The 23,899-nt window shown below is 51.0% G+C and overlaps 1 protein-coding gene across 2 annotated transcripts in view; it reads left to right on the top strand.

Annotated features, from left to right (window-relative positions):
- LOC144720517 (testican-3-like) overlaps positions 1 to 23,899 on the top strand; it is a 221,832-nt gene that overhangs the window by 167,332 nt on the left and 30,601 nt on the right. For both annotated transcript variants that reach the window (XM_078597284.1, XM_078597285.1), the window contains exon 5: positions 13,299 to 13,425. In XM_078597284.1, coding sequence (XP_078453410.1) covers positions 13,299 to 13,425 — 127 coding nt within the window. The remainder of the gene's footprint in view (positions 1 to 13,298; positions 13,426 to 23,899) is intronic.

Raw genomic sequence — 23,899 nt, 5'->3', positions numbered from 1 at the left:
CACCCGGACCTCAACCCCGTCAATGAACCCCGTTACCACGGACGACCCGGCTGACGCAGCCACGATCCTGTGGGCCAATTCGGACCACTCGACTGCTTGCGGGCCGCGTACGGACCCCCCTCGCCGAATTGAACCCCCGGCACCCAGCCGCGAACCCCCCACCGCGAAGCGGCGACCCGAATGTGCCGTGTTTGTGGACCGAACGTGTGAGGTGCCGCGACTTGCCGGGTTTTGTTGGGATGACTTGTGGCCCTGGTCGTCGTCCCGACGTGGTCCTGCGGCGCGCTGACGCGGGGCCCGGCACCCGGCTGCGACGTGACCCCGAAGGCCGCAGTTGTAGCAGACGACGGACGTCGTAGGTTTCGGTTGCTCCAGCTTGCGGGGCGAACGTGTGGGCGAACGACCTCCCGTTCTCCACTCCCCCGGACGCGATGCAGCGAAGGCCTGCTCCTGCACCGCAGCTGGCTGAGGTTCGGCGATAGTGGCGGCCAGTGCCGCGTTCCCCGGCCATTTGCAGACGACCCCCGGCTTGCGTTTGAGGACCTCGTACGCGTGAATGCTCGTGGCGATCGCCAGGGAGCAGATCTCCATCTCGTCTGCCACGTTGATGGGGACCCCCAACTCGTGGGCCAACACCAGCAGCTGCTCCGTCACCATGGCGTCCTTCCCCTCCTTATCCATGCGGGGAAAAGCTGCGTCCGCCAAGGCGAGTAGTGCCGTGCAGTAGGCTAGCGTCGTTTCCCCAGCCACCTTCCGCCGATCGTAGAACTGGTGGCGACACGTGGAGGGCGGCCCGAACACCTTCGCCATCAGGTGTAGTGCGGCCTGGAGCGTAGAGCGGGACGACCTTGCAGCAGATGTGAAGGCTGCAAGCGCGTCGTCGTCAAGCATCGCTGGCAACGCACGCAGGGCAGTGATGTCGGACCACCCCGACATCTCCTGATGAGCGAGGAACCTTCGTTGGAAGGCTCCCCAGTCGCCCCCATCCGCCTTGAACGCCGACAGCGCGGGCAATCTTTGCTGGAGGACCCGATCGTCGTCGCCGTCGGAGAGATTTTCCCGCGCTCCGCTGGAGTTGTGTAAAATGTCGGCTCGGTTGTCAGGCGCAAAATGGAGGGCTCCGGCGCGCGCTGATGACGTGGGCTGCGCTGCGCAGAGGTGTCCGGCCACGTGGCGTCCGTCTTTCCCGCCAATCGGTGGCGGCCCCCCAAAAACGGCGGCAACTTCCAGACTTTTGGCGCGAAGCGCCTTTTGGCGGGAATCCTCCAACGTCGCTTCCTCCACGACCCCCGCAGCCGTTTTTTCCGCTCGCCGGAACGGAGATGTCGGCCAAGACAGCGGCGGCGGCGAGTAGCAACTCCGCCAACCGGGAGTGCGCGTCCTGGAGGCTGGTGTCGGAGGCAAGCGGAGCGTCGGCCATCACCGCGAAGTGCTGCATCGGCGGCAACTCCTCGTCCTCTACTCCCGAGGTCGGTGTCCCCGGTACGCCGTCGTCATCCCGACCTCGCTCGTGGGTACGGGTAGTCTTCCTTGTGTCCATACTTCTTGAAGACAGGTTTACTTCTGACGCCAGTTGTAATGTAGTAACTCGGCGGGAGACGACTTCACGGGTAACACACTCTTTATTTTATCAAACTTGGTTACAGGTGACTAACACCTACTTTGTATCTCGGGTGACAAACACCCACTTAGCTACTTGGCGACTAACGCCCACTGAGCTACTCGGATGACCAACATCCACTTAGTACTCGGGTGACAACCACCCACTTAGCTACTTGGCGACTAACGCCCACTGAGCTACTCGGATGACCAACATCCACTTAGCTACTCGGCGACTAACGCCACTGGGCTACTCGGATGACCAACATCCACTTAGTACTCGGGTGACAAACACCCACTTAGCTACTTGGCGACTAACGCCCACTGAGCTACTCGGATGACCAACATCCACTTAGCTACTCGGCGACTAACGCCACTGAGCTACTCGGATGACCAACATCCACTTAGCTACTCGGCGACTAACGCCACTGAGCTACTCGGATGACCAACATCCACTTAGCTACTCGGCGACTAAGTCTTCAGCTCCGTCTTCGGGTCTTCAACTGGGTAACTCTCCCCGAGTGCTCTCGCGCGTCCCCCTTTATACCCCACCTGCGGACGTCGCTGCGAGCACCCACTTATTCGACCAATCGCCGGGCGCTGGCTACGATCCTCTTTTCCCACATCTCATCGTGCCTCACCACTCACTCCGCGCCGCCCCGTCATCTGTCACTCCCGGCGCGCGCGTCCACACCACGCCCACAACGCGTGCCCAACCCCGCACCCCGCGCCGCCCCGTGATCCATCACTGTCACAGTCGGCGCACGTCAATACCACCACTACATATGGTAACGTGATAGTTTTGGTCGGAGTTTCATGTGGCTGTTTCTGTGTGGTGGGAGAGACAGCTTGGCGGATAGTACGGTCAGAGTATCCGTTCATCCTGAGGGCCCGATGTATATGTCTTAATTCATCGGTCAGGTGGTGTTGGTCAGAAATGCCATGGGCTCTGTGGTATAGCGTTTTGATGAGATAATTCTTTTGAGATGGGTGGTGGTGGGAATCCGGTTTCAAGTAGGAATCTGTGTGGGTGGCTTTCCTGTAGACAGAATGTCCCAAGGATCCGTCAGGCCTCCTCTTAAACAGAATATCCAAGAATGGTAGTTTACCGTCTTTCTCCACTTCCATGGTGAATCTGATGGATGGGTGTCTAGAATTGATGTGGTCCAAGAAGTGGTTCAATGCTGGGAGGCCATGTGGCCAGATGACGAAAGTGTCATCCACATACCTCTTCCACAGGGAAGGACGCAGGGTGGATGTCTGGATGGCGTCTGATTCAAACTTTTCCATGAACATGTTGGCTATAACTGGTGACAAGGGGGAGCCCATAGGGGTACCCTCATTCTGTTTGTAGAAGGTGCCATTCCAGGTAAAATAGGTGTTGGTGAGGCAATGCCTAACCAGCGCAGGTACATCAGAATTCAATCCATGTTGGACTAAGTCCTCAATTATTGTTAGGATGTCCGGTACTGGGACTTTGGTAAACAAAGATACTACATCAAAGCTGACGAGGATGTCATCAGGAGATAGTAACATGTCCTTAACCATAGAGACTAATTGGGTTGAGTTGAGTACTGCCGAAGAGGTCTTGCCTGTGAAGGGGAGCAGAGTATCTGATAGAAAACGGGCTAGTTTGTACGTACGAGAGTTTATCGTCGACATGATGGGTCGTAGTGGGGTGCCTTCTTTATGGAGTTTGGGAAGACCATAGAGTCTGGGAGGTCTTGCCGCCGATGGTTTTAGAGAGGGACGTTTGCTTGGTTCGATTAGGGAAGTCGAACTCGTGATAATACTGTTGGTTTTTGTCGTTAGGCTTTTAGTGGGATCGTTTTTAATTTTGGAGTAACTCCCATCATTAAGAAGGTCCAGGATTTTGTTGTTGTATGAATCTTTATCCATGGTGACCGTGGCATTGCCCTTGTCTGCCGAGAGGATGACTATATCATCTCTCTTTTTTAAGTTCGCGAGTTCAGAGCGTTCGTTTTTTCTGATGTTACTAGTGGATTTCTTAGCATTCTTAAGAATAGTAGCTATTTCAGTTCTTGCTACATCCGCATGGATGTGTCCTATGCCTCTGAGGGCTACATCAATCTGAGAAATCATATCCTCTACTGGTATATATTTAGGGGTGACGGCGAAATTTAGTCCTTTGGCCAGTACCGTTTTTAGATTGTAAGAAATTGGAATGTTACTCTGATTAATCACGGTCTTGTTAACATCCAGCTTTGCGATGTGTGGCTCTGGTTTCTTTTTAGATAGGAGGTTGAATTTAGAAATCAGGTTAGCTTTGCATTTGGCTGACATTGAGTCAGCAGAAGCAGAAGTCATGTTATCAACGTGGTTCCAATCAGAAGGTGACATTTTTTGTGTTAACATTAAATGTGTTTGTAAGAGAGTCTTGTCTAAATTATCGAGTTCAGATCGGAGTAACCTTATTCTCTCCGAGATTAGTGATAGGCTAGCTTTAAATGAGATCTGTTTGGAGTTCGGTGAGGACACACTCTATGGGCTCTCATGGAATTGTCTTTTCCGAGACCAAGGTTCTCTGCAAACCTACTGGCTACCATCAAAGGTTTGTACACGAAGCCATACAAATATACAAACACAGACATAATTTCAACCGTGATGATGGGTACAAACTTAGCAATCATTGGAAAGATGTTATCAACCACGCGAAAAAGACTTAGTTACACTTTTTTGGACCATCTTATCTGACAGACACTATTTTACTTTACTTTACCGAGTGTTAACATCCCCATTGTTTAACAGTGCTCTCTCTTCGTTGTTCAGCCAGCATTGGTATAAACATGGGCATTTTCGTGCCTTTCAATCATGTGTATTGGGCCTCCCCTCCCCCTCTCTGTCCAATGCGTTGGCGTGTGCGGCAGCGGCCGCTTTCGCGCCGTGGAGCATATCGTCTAGCACATCCTTTTGGCTCCGCCCCCCTCCCCCTCCCGATGCGTTGTGCTTGGCGCCCCCCTCCCTCCCAATACGTTCCATTCATTGGCTGCCACATTCTGATGAGCCCCCTCTCCTCCCCCCTCCAACTTGCTTTTAAGGGATTGCATCTTGAATCATTGCCTCACTTGATGCAGCTAATCTGGCTGTGACGGTCCCACCTGATGACGGAGACTTGTGTTGCCACCGAAACGTCGTGATTTTTATTTTTTATTTTGTTTTATTTTACTTTCATTAATTTTAATGTTTTACCTACGTGACTTTACCGAAAAAACCTAAGAATATGAATCATTGAAGTCACGAAAGCTTCAAATCTAGAAGTATCTACTGACTCTATTGCAGTATCCACTGACTGTACAACAGTATCTTACTGACTCTACAGTAGTATATACTGACTCTACAGTAGTATATACTGACTCTACAGTAGTATTTACTGACTCTACAATAGTATCTACTGACTATATTGCAGTATCTACTGACTCTACAGTAGTATCTACTAACTCTACAGTAATATCCACTTACTCTATAGTAATATCTAGTGACGCTATAGTAGCATCTAATGGCTCTATATCAGTGTCTACTGACTCTACAGTATTATCTAGTGACTTTAGTAGTATCTTCCATAATAGAGTTTTTTGGGTTAGATCGCCACCACCCGACACAGCCAACTAGTAAGGGTTGTCACGTAAACAGATCGTGCCAATTCGTCATTAGTACAGCACACCGTTGTGTTGGAGAGCCAAGCCACAACATTTACAAACTGAATACGATGTTTCGACAATAATTTCAACTAGCTTCATCAGACGACAGCCAGATTTGTGGAGAATTCCACCTGTTTCATTCCTTATATAGAGGCGTAGATGTGGTGAACACACTTCTGCGCTCTTGCGCAAAGTGGGGGGAGGGGGGGGGGGTTAATGAATGTGTATAAATGACTATGGGTATCCATTGCCTATGGAGATCCATTTCAATAGTCCCTGGTTGGTCATTCTTTGAGGGATAACTTTTTGTAAAGTTCTCATTTCATGCGGTCGGCGTAGGCCAGGACTCGCTGGAAATGTTGTGCCACACTACATGTGGTGCCGTTTGCACACATCTATCTGAATGATGTTCGGGATATTCACTGAGTCCAATCCTATTTTCGTTTTGTCTCTATCGATAGTTTCTAGCTACAGTCTAAGTAAAGCCTTATCGATGCGCATGGCCAAAATATCTGTACATCGTCTTGAAGTGTGTTCGAATTCAGAAACTCTCAACTTTAATTGTCTTAAATTTCGATTTAAAGCTTTCGTGACTGCAGGGATTCATCTTCTTGGTTCTTTCGGTAAAGTCACGTAGAAGGGAAGTAATAAAATAATAAAAATAAAACATAATAAAATCAAATAATTCTCACGACGTTTCGGCTACAACGCAAGCAGCCGTCTTCAGGTGAAGAATGAGACACTGCCAAGCTAGGAGCTTATATATAAGCTGAGTTGGAGGTGGAAGAAGAAGAGAGCCTTAACAAAAGAATGTGCATATCAAGAGGAATTTAGCATATTCATGGGAAATGCGTAGGAGGTGGGCGGGGGGGTTTCAAAGTCATATTATGCCCATGCATTATGCAGGATCAGCAGCACCAAAGGGAGGGCATGTTAATAGTATGTAGAAGCAATGAAACATGTGAATGGGAAAACGGTGGCAGGGGATCCGCAGCGGAGCAAATAATGCCTTCCCTGTGGAGAACACAAGATACACAGTTAATGCCAGTGAGTGGACTGCGGTCTGAAAGTCACCATAAACGTGAACAACAATCATTTAAGATCCGAAGTGGTTTATTACGTCCTTCCAATGATTGCTGAGCCAGAATCCATCTTCTCGGTTGAAATTGTCTCTGTGTTTGTATATGTGGATCGCCTCATGAACGAATCTCTCATGGTAGCCAGATGGCTTGCAGAGAACCTCTGCAAGCCTCTGTCTTGGAGAAGTCAATGTCATGTGAGCCCACTGAATTGTCTTACTGAAGAACAATTCACGATTTTTTCTACCATTATTTTACATTTTGCGTGTTGGAAAGCGGAATATTAAAATATATATTTGCCCATAAGTTATTCCTGTTATACTCGTAGGAACCCACTGGTTCCACCAGCCCACAGGGGATTATTGTGTCCGTCCGTCGTGCAGGGAGAGGCTGGGTGGGGAGGGAGGGGCTGAGTTGGGAGGGGAGGGTGGGGAGGGGCTGGGTGGGGTGGGGAGGGTCTGGGTGGGGTGGGGAGGGTGGGGAGGGGGTGGGGAGGGCGTGGGGAGGGGCTGGGTGGGGAGGGTGAGGCTGGGTGGGGGGTGGGGAGGGGCTGGTCACCCCGTGGTGCCCTTATAAAACTCAACGTTTAACCTACTCACGCCGGCTTGTGCCCGCCCTCACAGTCGGGCATATTTGCGGAATACACCACGCCGCCGTTGACCCTGGCCATTGACCGAGCAACCCAACGTTCCTACCAGCTCCCTCCGCAGGAATGTGTTTACTCTTCAGTGGTTATTCCAATTAATATTCTGAGCGTTTTCCATGTTAAGGTTTATGTACTTTTAATGTAAAAATTCATATCGTTGTCCATGTTAATATCCACATTACTGTAAACGTATTACAATATTGATACTGGTTGTTGCATGAATAATTATTAATGTTTAGGTTTTAGCAGCGTTGAATTGGCTTAATTCAGTTGTATTCCAATCGGAAGCGGCTCAGGCTGCCTTTGTGTCAGGTAAATGATTAAAATATAACAAAAACCCCAAAACAAGCCATCTTTCTCAGAGAAACAGAAAATAATTTCCTTTATTCAACAGCTTTGAAAGGAGGTGAAAACACCACTTTATAGATAAAAACGTAGTGGTCAATTACAGAGGAGGGGATGTATTCTTTTTTTTGCTTCATATTTAATGTGTTAACTACTCCTAAACGGCTTACAAGGCGCTCTGCTGCAGTCCCCCCCCCCCCCCCACAATAATAATAATTTCACCAATAAAAATAGTGATAGCAATTACAACACCAATAAGTGTGACGAAGGCGATTGCTGTGAGCCGTAAGTCTCGGCATTGCTTCCCCACTTTATTTATGCGTTGTATGTGATGTCCTCGCGTTCGCTCGTTATATTTTTTAAATAACCGCAAACACGGGGCCGCTTGAGAATCCAGATTGATTATTCAAACCCACTTAAACGAGTAGATGTGTAATTATCATTACTGTCAAATCGTTAGCGTGCTTTTCACGTGTGATGAATTTTAAAAGAGAAGGATAACATTGGCGTGTGTGTGTCTATTCATGCGAGTGTGGTAAGGTATGGCGTATCATGTATAATGACCGACAATCACATCCCAAACTGGTGTCTATCTCCATCTATTATTGCTCCCCTGAAGTAAGGGTTACCACAGATCTGGGAGGCTCGACTGGGACAAGTCGTGGTGAAGTTGACAGCTCCTGCCTCTGTTAGCCACACCCTCTTTTACATAGCCACGCCTAGATTTGAAGTTTTCGTGACTGCAGGAATCCATACTCTTTGGTTCTTTCGGTAAAGTCACGTAGGTAGAAAATAAATAAAATCACGACGTTTCCGGCGCAACACAAGTGCGCATCATCAGGTGGAACAGCCACAGCAATAAACATTCGCTGAAGTGGGCAAAAGGAGGCTGCTTGTGACACGAGGCTATATATACGTAAGAGGGGGGGGGGGGAGCCAGGGAGGAGAGATAGAGAGGGTGGGGGTGTGGGGTAGGGGGAGTGGCGAAATGCAAGCCCCAACCCGAGCTCGAGTACAACACAATGTCGGGTCTGGGAAATGAGCGGGGCTGGAGGGTAGGAGGCTGAAGAAACTGGAGATGCGGATACGTAGGCAAACTTTTAAGCAGGTAAGGTTTTACCTGGTTAATAACATTCTTCCAATGATTGCTCAATTTGTATCCATCTTCTCGGTTGAAGTTATGTCTATGTTTATATATCTGGATGGCTTCATGAACAAACTTTTGCTAGTAGCCCGAAGGTTTGCAGAGCACCTTGGTCTCGAAAAAAACAATATCATGAGAGCCCACAGCGCTATAACAATGGTCAGCCACGGCGGAAGTATTAGTCCTGCCGTGTTTCAGATCTGTCTTGTGCTCGCGAACACGGTCCGACACATGCCGTTTCGTTTCCCCAATGTAACAATCACCACAGGAGCAACTTAGTTTGTAGACTCCCGAATATTGCATGTCAGGAATGACATCATTCACAGTTGGGATTACGTCACGGATTTTGTGTACTGTACTGAATCGAACCTGCATCTTGTGTTTGTTTAAGATTTTGGCAATCTTTTTGGTAACGCCTGCTATGTGTGGTAACGTGATGGTTTTGATCGGCGTCTTAGGGGGTTGTTTCTCCATGGTTGGAGAAACCGCTTTGCGGATAATGCGGTCCGAGTATCCATTCATCTTAAGGGCCTGGTGTACGTGTTCCAATTCACTGGCTAGGTGGTGTTGGTCAGAAATGCAATGGGCCCTATGGTGTAGTGTTTTGATGAGGAATTATTCTGTGCTTGATGGTGGTGGGAATCAGGTTTCAAATAGGAATATGTGTGGGTGGCTTTCCTGTAGACAGAGTGTACCAAAGAGCCATCAGGTTTCTTCTGAAACAAAACATCCAGGAATGGTAGCTTACCATCCTTCTCCACTTCCATGGTGAATTTGATGGATCGGTGTATGGAATTAATGTGGTTTAGAAATTGGTTCAATGCTGGCAGGCCATTTGGCCAAATGACGAAAGTGTCATCCACATATCTCTTCCACAAGGAAGGACGTAGGGTGGATGTCTGGATGGCATCTATTTCAAATTTCTCCATGAAAATATTCGCTATCACTGGTGATAAGGGGGAACCCATTGGGGTACCTTCATTTTGTTTGTAGAAAGTACCATTCCAGGTGAAGTAAGTGTTGGTAAGGCATTGCCTAACCAGAGTAGGAACCTCAGGGTTCAGTCCATGTTGGACTAAATCTTCAATTATTGATAAGGTGTCAGGCACTGGAACCTTGGTTTGCCTTCTTATCCGCATCTCCAGTTTCTTCAACCTCCTACCCTCCAGCCCCGCTCATTTCCCAGACCCGACATTTTGTCGTACTCGGGCTCGGGTTGGAGCTTGCACTTCCCAGCCCCGGCATTGTGTTGTACTCGAGCTCGGGTTGGGGCTTGCATTTCGCCACTCCCCCTACCCCATACCCCCACCCTCTCTATCTCTCCTCCCTGGCTTTCCCCCCAACCTCTCTTACTTATATATAGCCTCGTGTCACTAGCAGCCTCCTTTTGCCCACTTCAGCAATTGTTTATTGCTGTGGTTGTTCCACCTGATGATGCGCACTTGTGTTGCGCCCAAAACCTCGTGATTTTATTTATTTTGTATCTACGTGACTTTACCGAAAGAACCAAAGAGTATAACCACACCTATTCTAACGCTAGCCCTGCCCACAATGGCTTCCTCTGGTTAGCATTGGCTCCCACCCACTGGTCAGGTAGCCCTACCCTTTGTCCATATCATGAGTCGAGCATCAAGCCAGACATTTTAAAAGCAAAACAAAATTATAATTTTCACAAAATCAGGGGGACAGCTTTTCTGAAACTGGTAAATTTGGTAGCCTTACCCTTAAGACATACAGGCTATGCCATCTTGTGCTGAAAACAAAAAAGTGGTCGGATTACGTGATGCCACGCACATTATTTGGTGAGCCTTTCTCTCCAAAATTGGGACTCGCTTCCATAATTTTAACTGCTTTATCAATGGAAGACAAGGGGATCTGTGTGGTATTTAGTGGGCGTATATGTGTGCATGAGAGCAGTAGAACATTGTTTAGTGTGCTGCGCTGTGATTTCATATGTAGGCTTCCTTCAGGATCAATGTTGTGATTCGCAAATTGGTTTATTTTGGACCAGATCTTGTGGGTTTAATGTTAGAGCTATGTAACGTCCACCATCCTTCACAGCCAAAACACATCATGTGTGTAATTTTTTCAACCACGGCACACTTCTCTCCGCCCATCCGCTCATCCGTCCTCCTAATCCCCTGCAGCATAACAAAAGGCGGCTTAACGTAGCCCCCCCCCCCACGGCCCATCCTGGCTCCTCCCCCCCCCCCCCCCTTAACCTGTATATAATCTTGTGTCTCTTAGAGCTCTCTTCACTTGATAAGTCATTTTGCTGTGACGGTTCTACCTGAAGACAGAAGCTGGTGTTGCCTCCAAAACGTTGTGATTTAATTTATTTATTTTCTTTTTTACCTACGTGACTTTACCGAAAAAAACAAAGAGTATGAGTACATCAAGCTGTCATGCAAAATACACCTACCCAAAATAATTAAGAATAAATGTGCTAGGATGATAAGAATAACAATACTTGCATTTATATTGCACCCATTACCTAACACAGTATATCCAATAACACAGTTTTTAGCCTAGGGAACCCCTTATTGGCAGCATGCCCCTTGCAGCACCCAATTAACAGTCTGTTAAGACTCTAAGGGAGATATTTGTCTTTATATATAAATGGGTTGTGAAGTGGCCAAGAGATGGCAGGACAGAACATGGATTATAAAATAGTTATGTGCTGATCTCTGAGTGTTATCTCCTCATATGTTTGTATTTTCTCTGGGTACTCTTTCTATTACATGATACTTATTAATGGAACTGACCAAACATTCAAATTTAGGATTATCCTGAAAAGTATGAAGATTCATTGGAGCTTTCTTGGATTAAGGGCATTATTATACATGATTTATAGATGCTGTGTGTATCTCTGTGTGGGGAGTGGTGGTGTAGCGGTTAGCGCGCTGTGCTACGAACCTGGCGACCCGGGTTTGATTCCCGCTCACGGCCAACACCAGTGGTGACGATTATTAGAACCGGTCCTGGGCCTCCCCTAGGTCGACTCAGCCTAAAATCATTACCTGGTGCAATGTGTATACATCGCCACGAGGGAGACAAAGGCGACCGGGCGTGGTGTTGGCCACCCACCCCCTCATGTGCCGTGCCTGCCTCTGCCTTTATAGGTGCTCGCTAACAGCACTTTCCCCTACAGTCTGTTAAGGCTATACAGGGGATATTTGATCTTTGTATTTGTCTCTGTGTGTGATTGAATTAATTGGTTGTGTGTGGGTGCTATTCGTCACAGTCATTTGACCCATAAGCCTGGGCCTATCTCATGGCCTCTTGCCATTTGGCTCAAAGTGCACCTTACCGGGCACAGGCACCATGGTGATGTGATCGCCGTTTAGTGTTTAACGGTGGTGATTGTTGTTGTGGATGCATTAAAAGATTGTGTCAATGGGTGTGTTGCATATTTATATGTGGGTGTATTAAGGAGAGGTGGTACAATGGATAGAGCACACTAAATTATGAACCTGGCAACATAAGTTGGATTCCCAGCCTAAACTGGTCCTGGGTCTGCTCTAGGCTGACTCAGCGTTAAATGATTATCTGGTGCGGCATATAAACATCAGCGCTAGGAAGATTAAGGTGGCCAGGCGTTTAGCTAATCACACCACCCCCTCATGCACTATGCCAGCCTAAATAGGTGCGCACTTGTACCAAATATATGTAGACTTTACCTGGGATCGTTGCCTTTGGTGTTTTATGGGTGTGTTCGCAGCACTATGTGGTGGGTAGCAGAGGGCAGTGTAGAAAAAATAATTATTGTAATTTACTTATAACCTTCCACCACTATGTTCCCCAGCTTCAAGAACCCACACTAACCGGATAAATTATGCATAGCAGCCATTGCCTCGCTATTATCAAACTAATGCCCGAGGTCACTCTTGCAAATTAGACTAATCATGGTCCCTTGTGTTCTCACCGGGGTAGACAAAATTCACTTATCCAGGACTGGCATGGAGGGGGCCTCAATCCTAAAGTGGATCAGCAAAAGAGTTGCTTGCCTACTCAGGGTTTAATTTATCACTGGATATTTTCCTGGCCACAGCCATAAACAAAGAGGTATACTGGATGTGATATGCGGGTTATGAAATATTTTCTGGGTCCCTGACCCAGACAAATGCAATAGAAATCTAACTCTGGCATAGGCATGTGACTAATGGCTGTGAAATATTTATACAAGTTGTAATCATGGCTTAAATTTCTCACTGAATAATAATGTAGACTGGAGTTGGCATGTGACTCATAGCCACTGCAATAGCAAGGGGTATGGAAGTTTAAGCAGGGCTTAATTTTCGGGTTGCTGACCCGGACACTCAGCTGACATTAATCCCCGCATGTACATTAATTAATTAATTGTTTTATTTAAACTTGCAACGTAAATAGTATTCGCTCACTCTCAACGTGAGAGGAACCACAGACAAAAGCGAAAGGCAGTTAGTCAGTGCCAAATTCCCCCCCTCCCCACCCCCCAGCTTAACTGTATGTTCAAGTGTTATCGGCCAATTAATGAGTGTTTACATGTGGGAAGAAACCGGAACACCCAGATAAATCGCATGCGTGCAATGGGCAATTCTTTTTGTCTCACAAATAGAAGAGGTGGATTCCACATTTGCTGGACCGCCTTCTCTTGGCAAGCCAGTGTATGTCACCTCCTTGACGCCCGCTGGAAAGGAACTACACAGCATATTTGTAATACACCAACTCTCACTGCATCCGCAGTGCTGGATTACAAGCATGGAAAGCCACCACTCGCTCGGCAAAGCTGCTTTAGCGGAGGATAGTTAACAGCTTGTATGTCTCCGTGTGCACGTGTTTTCAAGCATGAAACACACCAAGGTGGCACAGCGGCCTGCTGAACCAGCAGAGGGACCTGGGGGCTGCAAGAGCTGCCCTGTGGTGCGGCCATCACCGGTGTGCGGCACGGATGGACACACCTACTCCTCGCAGGTGGTGCTACATTCCTATGCGCACACGCACGCACGGCCATACAATGCCAACATGATAATGCAACATCGCAGGCTTACACTCAATCTATAATTTCTGCCGAGTCGATCTTTCTATTTGGGTCAACATGCCAGAAAATATTTCTGCCTCTGGCACACCACATCAAGTATACCTCTCGTAATGGCTATGGCTACGAGTCGCCTAGTCACCAGCTACTCATTCAAGGCTGAGTTTATCCGGGCGAGGCCATAGCCATTTTTATTATAATTTTTCTATTTACGTGACTTTACTGAAAGAACCAAAAAATTATAGGCCATAGCCAGATCAGACACTCACCACCCATGTGTCATGTCTCGAAATTACTCACATTGACACGGAGTAACAGGTCACCTGCTTACACTTTATTAATCATACTCTCACACCCATTATAGGCACTCCTATGACTGCCTTCCACTGTCACCACATACTCAGTTTCTCCTACTACCCACTCTCATCTACTCCACACCTCACCTCCTCTAATTTCACCGACTCTGCACCTCACCTACTCTCTCCTAACCTACTCTCTCCTATCTCGCCGCTGCCCTCTCCTACGCTGCCCCGTACCCACTCACCCGTCTGTCCTGGGCGGGGGGTTCAGCCAACACCCACCCGGCGATGGTGTGAGGGGCGAGGTCCCGTTGACGGCTCGAGCGGCAGCGTCGAGATGTCTTCTCTCTTGGTCCCCGAACAACTCTCTCTACTCACACACACTCCCGCTGATATACCTCTCCTCATTCCGAGTCATCACGTGCTCTCCACTTAAGCTGTCGCCTCCACGGCGCCTCTCGCACTCATTAATCCCTAATCATCGCCCCCATCTCCCGTCTCTCCGGCACCAACCTCCTGCCCGAGCACGCGCACTTGCTCAACCTCGATTGCACCCGCTTCTCCCCTTAATTACTGCCAGCTTTCCGGCGCCAACCTCATGCTCCAACGCGCACACCTGCCCGTCCTCAATTGCACCCGCTCAACTGCGCACACTGCGTACATCTCTACTCTACACATGTTTAGCCGTGGTCGGAAATTGAACGCAGTTCACCAAGTTCGGCTAATCACTCTGTGTACATACGCAACAACTATAACCGCCATTCACCACTAAATGGCGGTGACATCACCACAGCGCTTGTGCCATACTAGGTGCACTTTGAGGCCACGTGAAATGTTGAAGGCCCACTGCCAGGAGGCCATGGAACAGACCCAGGTGCCATGGGTTGACTACCTGAGATTACTGGCAGATGCACCAACTGTGCTCCCCGCCGCCGAGCATTCTACTCGTTGTTGTGAGCATCGCTCCTCTGCCCTCGGTTATTGCGAGAGGGCAACTGCTTCCAACTTCTTAGCAGCATCCTTCACGAACCTCCTCCACAGAAGCCAATCTTGACACTGCTGGTACATGTAATCGGCAAGTCCAATCAACTCCAGATACTTCTGTACCACATCAGTCAATTTCTTCTCTAGCCCATGCCACGCCCATTTAGCCCCATCTATCGGCTGAACAGAAGCTGCTTGGGCATGCAGTGGCTGCACATGCAATCTACATGAACCAGCCAACGCAACCTCGCTTGACGGAGGAGCTCACTGATGGGACTGTGTCCAGATCTTTCAAGCATTTGTGAACTCCTCACACAATCCAGTCTGGTTAAACCCAGGCTAGGTTGATTTTTCAAGCTACTATAGATGTTTCTTTTGAGGGCTCCACGTTTTGCAAGCAGAAGCAAGAGGGGACATTACTGTGACTGAGAAGACACGGAGCTTTGTATGGAGCAACAGGTCAGGTAACTTCCACACAGCGTTACGCAGCCGATGAAAATGTAATGCCGCTCGACTGATTTGGAATGAGACCTTGGCTACCAAACCGGAGCTGGTCATGAGGACACTGTCCAAGTACACAAACTTCTCTACTCTCTCCATAATGGCCCCATCATTCATGGGGAGTTGAGGCAAGGGAGTTTTGATGACATAAAATGTCCAGGTAGTTGCTTTGTTTTTTGTGAGGCTGATGGTGGTAAGGCCCCATTTTATTCATATGCACTCTTTTAATACATATGCAAACACACACTCAAAAACACGCAACCACACATTTCACACATAATAATATAGCACTGCCCCGTGAGTGCACAGTTGGCTATTTATGGTGCGAAAAAAGTTCAGCATACATACAGTAACGATGAGGTAGGCGACCTATGCTTGTCTGCCGATGTCTAGCCACCTCACCAGAAACATCTCACCACTCACCAGGTACTTATTTCTCATTTTAAGCTGTCATCTTATGGAAGCCCATGCCAGGCACAATATCTCGTTGTCACGTTCGGTAGTGACTAACAATTGAGGTCGGGTTCTGGAAATTGCAGCGCTGGGTGCATAACGTTATACCATTGCCACGACCACTACCATTCCCACCAAGAGGCACAGGTGTCCAATTTAGTCATAGTTACCGTTGTGGCATATTCTTTTAGTCAGCGCCCTTTAAGACTGGCATAATGTACGTTGTGGCGGTGTGGCAAGAACAAACTTTGTTTTCCCGGTGCTAATGTTAACACATTGGTTCAAGATGCCCATTTGAGGCTGAATCGACTCAAGGGAGGCCCATGATAGTTTCAGATACCACGAACAACTGGCGTCATTAGTGGCCAGGAATCAAACTCAGGTGGCTGGGTTCGTAGTACAGTGAGCAAGTAACTTTTATATCACCCTCATATAAAGACAAAGACATGCGTACGTTCTCTGTATCGCCATCGATACTGATTGTTAGCAAGCACCTACTACGTACATACATGTTAGCAAGGACTAACGACACACATACATGTAAGCAAGCACTTACTACACACATACATGTGTTGTGTCCTCCTTCCTCCCGGCGTGTGTGTGCGTGTGGTGTGCGGTGCACACACTCAGGCAGAGACGAGGTAGTTGCAGGAGGCACCATCTCTCTCTTTATTATCCGTTCACACCAACTCCGGCCTCCTCTCTCTCTCTCGACCACGCTGCCGTATGGCCTGGCATAGACACAACCCTGTCCGCGTTGCACCGACGGTATCAACTGAGACAACCAACTACTGTCCGGCCGCGCAATGATCAGGCGAAGGCGGCAGCGACGAAGAAGGCGACGACAGCAACGACGAGACGAGTCCACTGCCAGATACGGCAGCCTGGAGCTCTCACTCTCCGCTGCTTTTATTCTACTCAGCATGGCTTGGCTCTGCCCTAGCCACGCCTCCCTTCTCGAACCCTATCAGGTCTTCTGTGAACCTTACCCCAGTTCCTCTGCCCTGCTGGCACACCCGTGTATATGCTCAATGGCGTGTGCACTAACTGTCCACCGCAGTTGCCGCTGCTGGACAGCAGTTGTGTCACTGCACAATACACACCCTACACTGGTACACACTCTTCTGTCGCTCGCTTATACACAACTCTACGTGGGTTGCTCACCTATACACAACACTAACCGTCTAACACTGACGGCGCTGAACCGAGACAGCCAACTACCGTCTAACAGCGAAATATCGAGTGAAGACGACAGCGACGATGGCAATGATCTTCAACAGCACGACGGAGATCCCACTCGAAACGACAGCCCCGAGCTCTCGCTCAGGGCTCCCTTTATGCTCCCAAGGGGCGTGGCCTCGCTCCACTTAGGCCACGCCCCCTCTCTAGAACCTACCAGCGGGTTGCTGGGGCTTCCCCCTGTCCCCCTTCTGTAACCTTTCCCCCAGATATCCCCTCTGGTGTATCCCCTGGCCTGCTGACATAAGGGCTGCTGTAAGCTGCAGATCCCCTTCCCCGCCAGAAGCCAGCGCTATGCTGCTACATTACTTATTCTATGCCACTACACATGTGTAATAAAAGACTCGGACGCTTCTCTCTGTCCTGTGTCCTTTATTTGGGTTCGATCTCTTTTCCCTCACGGTACTCCCCTATATACTCTCCACCCTGCAGCCCCAGGCTGCTGTCGCTCACGTAGCCCACACTCTGCAGCCCCAGGCTGCTGTCGCTCACGTAGCCCAACTTCCTCCTAGCAGCCCCGCCGCTGTCACGTCGTGCAGCCTCCTCGCTGCTCCTCCTGCCCCAGGGTCGGTCACCGTTGGCCGACGGTGCCGATCCTCCTGGCTTGGGTGTGTGGCGACCTCGCCACTCTCTCTCACCCTTCGCCCTGCGTGGCCTCTCACTTCTCCCAGTCCCCGATCACTCCCGACTGCTTCCGGTTACCCCCCTTATAGACCCTTACCCTCTCCCTCACGTGACGTAACCCCTCCCCCCATGACGTCACTTCCGGAAGGTCGTTTATGCCCGCATTACACCACCCTCCCCCGTAGAGAAAATCCAGCCGACCTCGGCTGAACACAACTCCAATAAGCAATGCGAGCGAACACGACCGAATACGTAAAAGGACACAGAACACACGATAATATACGGAAAGAACAAGAACACAACACAATAATTAACGAAATGTGAGGGATTTCGAGCGGGTGCGGGTCGCCGGGCCGTCCCGGACGGTCGGTGGCCCTCCCGCCGAGCGGGAACATGGCAGGGTTTTAAGAGCGACAGGCTGAAGTTCGTCTGTCGCTATTGGAGACCTGGCAACGTTCCGGTCCCCTGTTTTTGAAGGCGCAGCATCAGAGGCGTCCCGCAATCGTGTCCGCGGCAGGGTAGGAAGGGCTGCGGGCCTCAAAGGTTCCGCAGCCGTGGTAGGCGCACCCCGAGCTGGGTCCGCTTTCCCCTGCCGCGTCACGGCCGGCTCGTCTGTGAAAGGCACGACAGGCGCTCTAGCAAAGTCAGCAGGCACAGGCAAGGGCGAGTCGGCAGCAACAGACCCCGGCAAGGCAACCTCAGGAGATGACGCATCCGGTCGAGGGGCCACGTATGGTTTAAACCGAGATGTATGGACGAACCAACGCCGAGAACCAAACCGAACACGCGCCGACTGTGGGTTGGGAACCTCGATGAGGCGAACCGGCCCTTGCCATGGCTTATGTAATTTAGGAGAGGTACCTGGCCGCACCTGTGGACAATGGAGCCAGGCCAGGTCCCCCGTTTTCCAAGGGCATTCCCCTTTTGAACGTCGCGCACACCGCTCGTTCTGAGCCTGGGCTTTGGCCGTAGCCATGCGAGCCTCCACCCGCGCTTCAGTGACTCGGCGAACGGTGTCCTGAATGTAATCAGGAAGAGGCTTGACAGGTCCCCTCGCCTCAGTTCCCAACTGTTCATTAATCGGCGGTACGTTTTCACGACCGTACATTAGAAAAAACGGCGAATATCCTGTAGCCGCATGCAGCGTCATCCGGTACGCTGAAAGCACCCCAGGGATATGCAAATCCCAATCCGATTGTTTTTCACTAACCGTATGGCACAACATGGCGGACAGGGTCCGATTAAGCCGTTCCACCATACCATCCGTTTGTGGGTGGTAGGGAGATGTCCGTATTTTTTTGTACCCAGCGCCGCACACACCTCCCCCAACAGTTTGGAGGAAAAATTCCGGCCTTGGTCTGTAAGGAGCCTCTCCGGCGCCCCTTTGTTCATAACATACCCAAAAAGAAAGGCGTCCGTGATAGACGCCGCTGACTGGTCAGGCAAAGGCCAGGCCACCGGCCAGCGGGAGAGGTACTCCACCCCTACCAGCAAATATTTATTTCCCCTAGCGGATGGCGGAAAGGGTCCAAAAATATCTAACGCCACCAACTCATTAACTCGAGACACCTGGATGGATTGTATCGGCGGTACATATGGATGTTTAGGCGGCTTACGGTGGGCACAATCGGGACACGCGCGAACGTGCCCGACGACATCCGTCGTCATGCCGTGCCAATAGTAGTCTCGCTGCAGCGTCAATAGCGTCTTCTGCACCCCCAGATGTAAAAGCGTGTCACAATGCAGAGTCCTAATCAATTCGTACCGCAATGATGCCGGTACAACCAGACGCCAGCGTTCCTGCATCCCTTCCCTCCACATCAGCAAGCCATCACGGAGAGCGGTTTCCAGCACGCCGCCCGCACAGAGTCGCCCACTCCCCTTGACAGGCCGCTTACGTAACGTTCCCAAGGAATCATCCAACATCTGTTCCCGAATCCACACAGACCTCGGGAGATGTAGAATGCCATCAGCCGGTCCCCCATCAGCCGGCCCCGGCTCAAGTGGAGCTTACGGCACTTCGACTGCCAGCGCGACAGGCGGAGGGGGTGCTGAATCGGGCCACACCTATGCGTCCCCGACGCACATGCGCAAGGGGATCGCTGCGGCAGCCTGGAAAGTGCGTCCGCATTAGCGTGACGCACTCCCTTCCGATGGTGAATTTGGAAGGAAAATTCTTGCAGCGTGTCCAACCATCGCGCCAGCTGGCCGGATGGTTGGTCCATTTTAAGAGCATACTGCAAGGCCGCATGATCCGTGCGAACAATAAACGAACGACCGTACAGATACGGTCGAAATTGGCGGAGAAAAAAAACAATAGCCATAAGTTCCCTGCGAGTGACACAGTAGCGGGTTTCAGCGGGAGACAAAACCCGGCTACCATACGCGACCACGCGTTCTACACCATCTTTGGACTGAGATAACACCGCCCCAATACCCGTGTCACTCGCGTCCGTATCCAGAATGAAGGGATGCACAAAATACGGATAATCCAACGTCGGTGCCGTAGCCAATAGATCGCGTAGGCCTCGAAACGCCGCCTCCTCCGGGGGTCCCCAAGCAAACTTGTGTCCTTTACCCATCAGGAGATGCAAAGGCCTTGCGATCGTAGCAAAATTTGGAACAAACCTCCGATAATATGAGGCGAACCCCAAAAACCGACGCACATCCCCCACCGTGGCAGGGGTTGGCCAGTCACGGACGCACGCAGTTTTGTCCGGATCCGTGGCCACCCCGTCCGCACTGACGATGTGGCCCAAATAACGTACGGAGTGTTGCAGCAGGTGACATTTCTTGGGCTTAAATTTCAAATTAGCAGAACGCATCCTGGTGAACACGGCCTCCAACCGCGATAAATGCTCGTCAAATGTGCGGCTGAAAACGATAATATCGTCCAAATATATAAGACATGTCTCCCACTGCAACCCCGTTAACACCAACTCCATCAACCTCTGAAAAGTGGCAGGGGCCGCATTCAGCCCCATCGCAAGACAGTTAAATTGAAATAACCCCTGCGGCGTACGGAAAGCAGTCTTTTCCCGCGAGGACTCGTCGAGGGGAAGCTGCCAGAAGCCCGAAGAGAGATCTAGCGTTGAAAAGAACTTCGCCCCCAACAAGGCATCGAGAGAGTCGTCCATACGCGGCAGGGGATACGCATCTGCCACCGACACCTTATTTAATTTACGAAAGTCTACACAAAATCGCAATTTGCCATCTTTTTTCTTGACCAAAACAACAGGTGCGCCCCATGGGCTGTTAGACGGAGATATTATGTCCGCAGCCAACATGTCATCCACTGCCCCTCGAACATGCTCTCGCTCAGCCGGACTCATCCGATGCGAGTTCAACCGAATAGGGGCAGCGTCCCCTGTGTCAATATGATGGTAAAGCAACGAGGTGCGTCCTAAGTCCAAATCATCGGAACTAAACACATCAGAATAGCTCGATAACAATTTACGAATCGCACAACGCTGTTCCCCAGAAAGAGCTGAATTCTCCCCACACAATTCAGCAATCCAGCGGTCATCCACAGCTCCGGGCCCCGAAACACCTCCAACAACCCCCCGGCCGGACAGATCATCATGAGCTGTAAACGCAGTAGTGGCATGTGCCACAACGGTACCCGCCGGCACACACACGCTTTCGGCACTCGTGTTAAGCACCTGCAAAAACGGCTGCTGGTTTGGCCTAACAATAGTTTGTGCCCCAACGAGCGCCGATCCACCCGTGATGGTGGCGGACGGTGACAACAAAACCCCAATCGCTCCTTGACGACCAGGTACAGGCTTCCGATAACGCAAAGGAATGAGAATCTGTGAGCCAGGTGGAATATCCACAGACACTTCGGACAACGCATGCACCTGGGCGACAGGAGCAGGTCGCCCCCAGGGCGACGGCAAAAAGGCAATTTTACGGCCTTCCGGTAATTGAATGCAGTTCTCATTGATTCTAATTAAAATGGGCATTTTGGCCAGAAAATCGGTCCCTAATAAACAAGGAACCGCAAGAGACCTCGAAATTAACACAATACCCGAGGCCGACACTCCCCCGATAGCAATTGTAGCGTACACCTGGCCCACAATGCCCATGCTACCCCCGTTCGCGGCGACGCAGGAAGCATAAGCCGGACTCACGGCCCCTGGTGGGATGTTCAAGAGATGGAATATTACATCCGAAATAATGGTCGCGGACACTCCGGAATCTACCAAAATCCGTACGTCCACCCCTTGTATCGACCCAGGTACGGTGGACGAACCGGTAGCGGCCGCGACGACCCGCCGAGCCAACTTACGCCACTGCTTTACCGAACGACAAGGCACAGTCAATGGTCTCCCGTTATTAAAAACACCCGGATCGCATGACAACGGTGATGAGTGAGGTGTCAAGCCTTGCCGGGTGTCTAGTGCGCACCGACTTGCCTGTGCTGGCGAATCCTTCCTTGGAGCGGCCGCTGTCGAGGCCTCCTGCTGGGGCGGACCCGGGACGCGGGCCCAGCAGTCCCTGGCATAATGGCCCTTATGCCCGCAGCGAAAGCAGTCGATGTTGTTGCGCCTTGCTGCGGGCGCCCCGTCCCGACGCGGCCGTGTCGGCGGCGCAGCCCGCGGCTCCGGCCACGGAGCAGCGGCAGCCGACAGCTCCTGCGGGCTCCTGTCGTCCGGCACATAAACCGCATTCTTGGGGTCCCAACCAACGGCTCCCCCTTCGACGATGGGCCCACCCGTCCACGCCGTAACCTGCTTCCACCGGCGCAGGTTGAACTGGGCGTCCAGACACTTAGCCGCAGCCCGGGATGTGAGCTTCTCGTGACCGCACACCGGCATGGGAATGCCGAGATCCCGGGACAACTCCAACATCTTCCCAAGGATGAGAGGTTCCAACAGGTCAGGCTCCATCTCCGGGTATGCGGCCATTGCCAGCTCCAGTACCGCGCCCCTATACACCACCGGAGACTCCTCGGGTGCGCGTTGTCGTTGTGCAAACCGGCGATGAGCGTCATCCGGCGGCTCGTAAGCATCAGCCATTTCGTCGAACACACCACGCAATGTTTTCTTCTTCGCGGCTTTTATAGAGCGAAAGAATCTAACGGACTCATCATCAAGGAGAGTTGGAAGAACTTCTAATGCCTCGGCGTCAGTCCACCCCGCCGAGCGCACCGCTGTCAAAAATCTGCAGGCGAACGCACTCCAATCGCCCCCGATGGAGAATTCCTTGACAGTCGTTAGGTGACGACTGCGACGCCTTGGCGCGTTCCCTCCAGCCGCTGACTCTTCCGGTGGCATGTTCAACATGGCGTCGCAGCGTGGTGTCGACAAGATGGCGGCCTTCCATCGCGGAGGGCCCAAAATGGCGGCTTCCCGCCTTCCGTCGTGCGCCACGCCCAAGATGGCGTCTTCATGCCGCGTGGCTGATGGCGTCGACATTGAAGACAACCGGGGCTCCTGCGGACCACCAACATCGCCTTCCGACGCCGTCCTCGGCGTAACAAGCGCACACAACTGTGCAAGCACGTTCTTGAGAGTCTCAAGTTGCTCCGCCATCTGACTCCATCTCAAATCCGCGTCCTTTGGTGCAGACTGGTCCGCCGACGCGGCGACATCTTGGACCCCTGGACCCGCACTCGTTCCAGCACGGATCTCCTCCTCTGCCAGAGTCGGATCCACCGCAGGAGGAAGGTCATCGTCGTCGGAAGATGAAGCCGATGCCGGAGACGGAATATTATTTTTTCTCAATTGTTTAGCCATACCGTTACACTTTGACACCAGTGTAATAAAAGACTCGGACGCTTCTCTCTGTCCTGTGTCCTTTATTTGGGTTCGATCTCTTTTCCCTCACGGTACTCCCCTATATACTCTCCACCCTGCAGCCCCAGGCTGCTGTCGCTCACATAGCCCACACTCTGCAGCCCCAGGCTGCTGTCGCTCACGTAGCCCAACTTCCTCCTAGCAGCCCCGCCGCTGTCACGTCGTGCAGACCCCTGCTGCCGACTCCTCCCTTGCAGACCCACTGCTCTCTGCAGCCTCCTCGCTGCTCCTCCTGCCCCAGGGTCGGTCACCGTTGGCCGACGGTGCCGATCCTCCTGGCTTGGGTGTGTGGCGACCTCGCCACTCTCTCTCACCCTTCGCCCTGCGTGGCCTCTCACTTCTCCCAGTCCCCGATCACTCCCGACTGCTTCCGGTTACCCCCCTTATAGACCCTTACCCTCTCCCCCACGTGACGTAACTTCTCCCCCCATGACGTCACTTCCGGAAGGTCGTTTACGCCCGCATTACACATGTAAGGAAGCACCTACTACACACATACATATAAACAA

This window comes from Lampetra planeri, chromosome 9 (genome assembly GCF_965212315.1).
Source record: "Lampetra planeri chromosome 9, kcLamPlan1.2.h2, whole genome shotgun sequence".
NCBI lineage: Eukaryota > Metazoa > Chordata > Hyperoartia > Petromyzontiformes > Petromyzontidae > Lampetra > Lampetra planeri.
This window is presented reverse-complemented; position numbering and strand designations above follow the sequence as displayed.